Below are 4354 nucleotides of genomic sequence, written 5' to 3' on the forward strand. Positions count from 1 at the left end.
TCACGAGGGACCTCGGCTTCAGGGGTCGTGAATCGGCGTAACAATCTTGGTCCATTGCAGAAATCCTCCCAAGAATTATTATCAGGAACTCCGTAGCCATCATTGCCATGGTTCATGGACTAGCTCGCTTTGGGTGCTGGGTAGCTATAACGATACACATTTTTTTTAGTTAAACAGCCTTCAGGGAGGACTCAGCACCTTGTGCTGCCTGCCCAGGTGACTCCCCACGTCTCCGCTGATTTTAACGGAAGGAAAGAGCCTGTCTGGTACAGCCTCCCAGCCCGCTCCCTTTCCATCACCTCTGATATCACCAGCGTCTTCATCCCATCATCCACGGATCACAGACGTCTGCAAGATTTCGAGCTGCTGACACCACTGCGGATGGCAGGAATCCTCCTCTCAACTCAGAAGTTTAGCTTCGCAAAAGCTATTGTGTGAGTAGGAAGAAAAAAAAAAAGAATAGAGTCGGGGGGGCTATTTCTTTTTTTGGGGAGGGGTCAATTTCATCCCCATGAAATTCATTGAGTAACCTAAGTGATGCACGTGTAGTTATAAGGTATAATATTCATCAGTGTCCAAATGTTTAACAGAGGTGTGTAGGCAGTTAAATCTATACGCTGTGAACTTTGAGCAGAGGAATCGAGCAGTCTGTTTTCTCGGCTTTGCACTCAGAAAATATCCCCGTCCTTCGGCGCGTCGGCCGCCTGGTGCCGCTGCTGACCGCGAAGGCGCGGAGGCGCCGCGCAGCTCCCGGCCGCCGCCGCCGCCGCCGCCGCCGCGGGGCTTGGCCAGGCGGGGCGGTTCGCGGGGCTGCACCGTCCTGGAGCTGCTCTGCTCGGGGGGGGCCAGGCTGAGACCCCTGCCTGGCAGACGGGCGGAGACGCATCGATAGCTCCTACCCAGCTCACAGGGGGAGGAGAGCGCTTCAGCTAGGCAAAAATGGAGCTGCGAAAGAGCGAGGAACCACTCCCAGGGCGAACGGTGCCCCTGATCCTGCTCCTCTGCGTGTCGGGGATGAGCGCAGAAACCGCCCGGTACTCTGTGCCTGAAGAGGCGGAGAGAGGCTTCTTTGTGGCGAATATCGCGAAGGATTTGGGACTCACGGGTGAGGAGTTATCGGCTCGACAGGCCCGGCTTGTACCTGAAGGAGATGAGCAATATTTACAGCTGAACCAGCACACTGGGGATTTGGTGGTGCATGAAAAGATGGATCGAGAGGCGCTGTGCGGGCAGAGTGAGCCTTGCCTGGTGCGATTCGAGGTGCTGCTAGAGAGTCCACTGCAGTCCTTCCGGGCCGAGGTAAGCGTCACCGATATAAACGATCATGCTCCCGTGTTCTTAAATAAGGAGATGATTTTAAAGATCCCGGAAAGTGCAATGCCGGGAGCTCGATTTTTGCTGGAAAGTGCTCAGGATCCAGATGTGGGGAATAACAGTCTCCAGCATTACAACATCAGCTCGAACGACTATTTCCATATCTCCACACGGAGGCGGAGTGACGGCAGGCGCTACGCCGAGCTGGTGCTGGACCGAGCCCTGGACAGGGAGGAGCGGGCAGAAGTCACTTTCAGCTTCATGGCTGTGGATGGTGGGTCTCCACCGCGTTCTGGTAGAGCCTTGATCCGCGTGCAAGTTCTGGATGTAAACGACAACATCCCAGCATTCACCAGGAGTCTGTATAAAGTCCGAATGCTTGAAAATAGCGCCGAAGACACCTTAGTGGTGGCGGTGTCTGCTAGCGATTTAGACGCAGGAATGAACGGGGAAATAGCGTACTCCATCGTTCAAAATTCAGAGGAGAATCACCAGACTTTTAAAATAAATCCAAAAACAGGGGAGATCCGACTCAAAAAGCCAGTGGATTATGAAGAAACAAAGACTTACGAGATAGATGTCCAGGCCACGGATGGAGGGGGCCTGTCCGCGCACTGCAAGGTTCTGGTGGAGGTCCTCGACGTGAACGACAACGCCCCGGAGGTGACCCTCACTTCCCTCACCAACCCCCTCTCGGAAGCAGCCCCGCCGCGGACCGTGGTGGCCCTGTTCAGCGTGCGGGACCGGGACTCGGGGGACAATGGCAGGACGAGCTGCGAGCTGCTGGGAGAACTGCCTTTCAGCATCGCGGCGCTGGCGGCAGACTCGTACGCGCTAGTGACGGCGGAGGCGCTGGACCGGGAGCGCGAGGCCGAGTACAACATTATGGTGCGGGCCCGCGACGCGGGGGCCCCCGCGCTCTCCGCGGCGCAGCCGCTACTCGTGCGGCTCTCGGACGTGAATGACAACGCGCCCACCTTCACCCAGGCCTCCTACACCATGGCGCTGCGCGAGAACGAGCCCGCGGGAACGAGTCTGGGCCGCGTGAGCGCGACAGACGCCGACGCGGGGAAAAACGCCCGCGTGAGCTACGCGCTGGTGCCGCCCGCGCCCGACGCGCCCTCCTTCGTGTCGGTGGACGCGGAGAGTGGGGCCATGCGGGCGCTGCGCCCGCTGGACTACGAGGAGGTGCGCGCCTTCCAGGTGGCCGTGCGCGCCGTCGACGGCGGCTCGCCGCCGCTCAGCGCCGAGGCAGTGGTGCGCGTGGAGGTGCGGGACGAGAACGACAACGCGCCCGTCGTGCTGCACCCGCTGCCCAACAGCAGCGCGGCGGCGGGCGAGCTGGTGCCGCGCCGGGCGCGGGCGGGCTACCTGGTGGCCAAGGTGGTGGCGGTGGACGCGGACTCGGGGCAGAACGCCTGGCTGTCCTACGAGCTGGCCAAGGCCACGGAGCCGGGGCTCTTCCGCGTGGGGCTGCACAACGGCGAGGTGCGCACGGCGCGGGCCGTGTCGGAGCGGGACGCGGCCAGGCAGAGACTCGTCGTGCTTGTGAGAGACAGCGGGCAGCCGCCGCGCTCCTCCACCGTCACCCTCAGCCTCGCCCTGGTGGAGGGCTTTTCCGACGCCTTCTTGCAGCTTTCCCATGCTCCTGCGGGCAGGGCGGAGGAGGAGGAGGAGGAGAACCTGCTAGCCACCTACCTCATCGCTTCCTTGTGCTCCGTCTCCTCTCTTTTCCTCTTATCCGTCATCGCGTTTTCTGGTGCGAAGCTCTGCAAGGGTCGACTACGGGGAGGGCGTTCACCTCCCTCTGCCCACTGTTACACTGATGGCGAGTTCTCCAGCAGTTTTGTGGACGTGGCCGGCACGGGGACTCTGTCGCGGGGTTACCGCTATGAAGTGTGCTTGACCACCGGCTCGGGGAACAGCGGGTTCAAGTTCCTGAGACCCGTCCTCCCGAATCCGCCTCTTCCGCAAAGCTGCGCTGAGGCGGAGGCGGGCAAGGACGAGGAACTTCTGTCTCGCTCACAACCGACTTTTGAAAGGGAAGTTAATCAGGTGAGAACAGCCTCTCCGTATGTTTAGTTTCCCCCTCCCCGCATGCATATTAGAATAACATAATGGGGGCGCGTTCACTAGTAAGCCTTCCTGGAACCGTCCTTGGTTTCTTATCGTCAGTGCGAGATTAGCGACTAGATTTAGTTCGTGCAGTGCTGTAATATATATTGCCTGTTGGACGTTAGCTCTGTGCAGTTTATTTCCCTGCTTCGTATACCTTACGAGCTCCCGTGACACTAAAGCAAAAGTATTCCGCATTGACCTTCACCCTAATGTTTTCGGTGATGGAGCTACAGTCTCTACTTCGGGGAAACTGCGGTTCGGCAAAGGATTGTAGACACTGAAACGCCACGAGACCAACGGGGAAAGTGCGAGGGCTTTAGCTGAGTTCGCAGTGAAGATGAAAAGTCTGAGTAGTCCCATCAGGGGAAGAGCCCTTGCTAGTTTTTTCGGGTGGAAATGCGAGGAGTGCCTTTGCCAGTCACGTTTTAACACTGCAAAGATGCCTTTGCCTTTTCGATTTTTTTTTTCCAGAACGCCACTGTTTTGATTACTCAGTGTAAAATGGGGAAAGCACATTCAGAGTAATCTCTGCAGTCCAGAGCAGTAAAAGATGCAATGCAGTTAGCTGGCGTTGTTGAGGCATTTGGTATAAATAGCTAATTGAACAGTAATCTCTGTGTTCGTGCGCTTTGTTTACAATCCCAGGAAGCGGGTTGTAAGTCTCCTCCGGTGCAATGGTTCTCTCGGACAGGTTGAAAGGGAGGGTAGTTCCCCTCTCTGCCGCTGGACTTTCTTTTCTTTCGTTTTTCCTTTCATCTTCCCTTTCTTTTCCCATTTCCCTTTCCCTTTCCCTTTCATTTCCCTTACCCTTTCTATTTCCTTTTTTCTTACCCGTTTTCCTGTTTTCTTTTTTCCCTCTCGCTTTCCCTTTCCCTTTCCCCTTTTTTCCTCTTTATTTCCTCTCTTTTGCTATCCACGAAGA

The 4354-nt window shown here is 57.0% G+C and overlaps 1 protein-coding gene across 1 annotated transcript; it reads left to right on the forward strand.

Moving 5' to 3' along the window:
• Positions 1-939: 939 nt before the first annotated feature.
• LOC112969597 (protocadherin beta-16-like) lies at positions 940-3369 on the forward strand (the record flags this gene model as incomplete). The annotated part of the gene is made up of 1 exon (XM_026073043.1): positions 940-3369. A coding segment is annotated over exon 1 (2430 nt), but the record flags the coding sequence as incomplete, so codon positions are not given.
• Between the last annotated feature and the right edge of the window lie 985 nt (positions 3370-4354).

Source organism: Apteryx rowi, unplaced genomic scaffold (assembly GCF_003343035.1).
Source record: "Apteryx rowi isolate R43461 unplaced genomic scaffold, aptRow1 scaffold_1094, whole genome shotgun sequence".
NCBI lineage: Eukaryota > Metazoa > Chordata > Aves > Apterygiformes > Apterygidae > Apteryx > Apteryx rowi.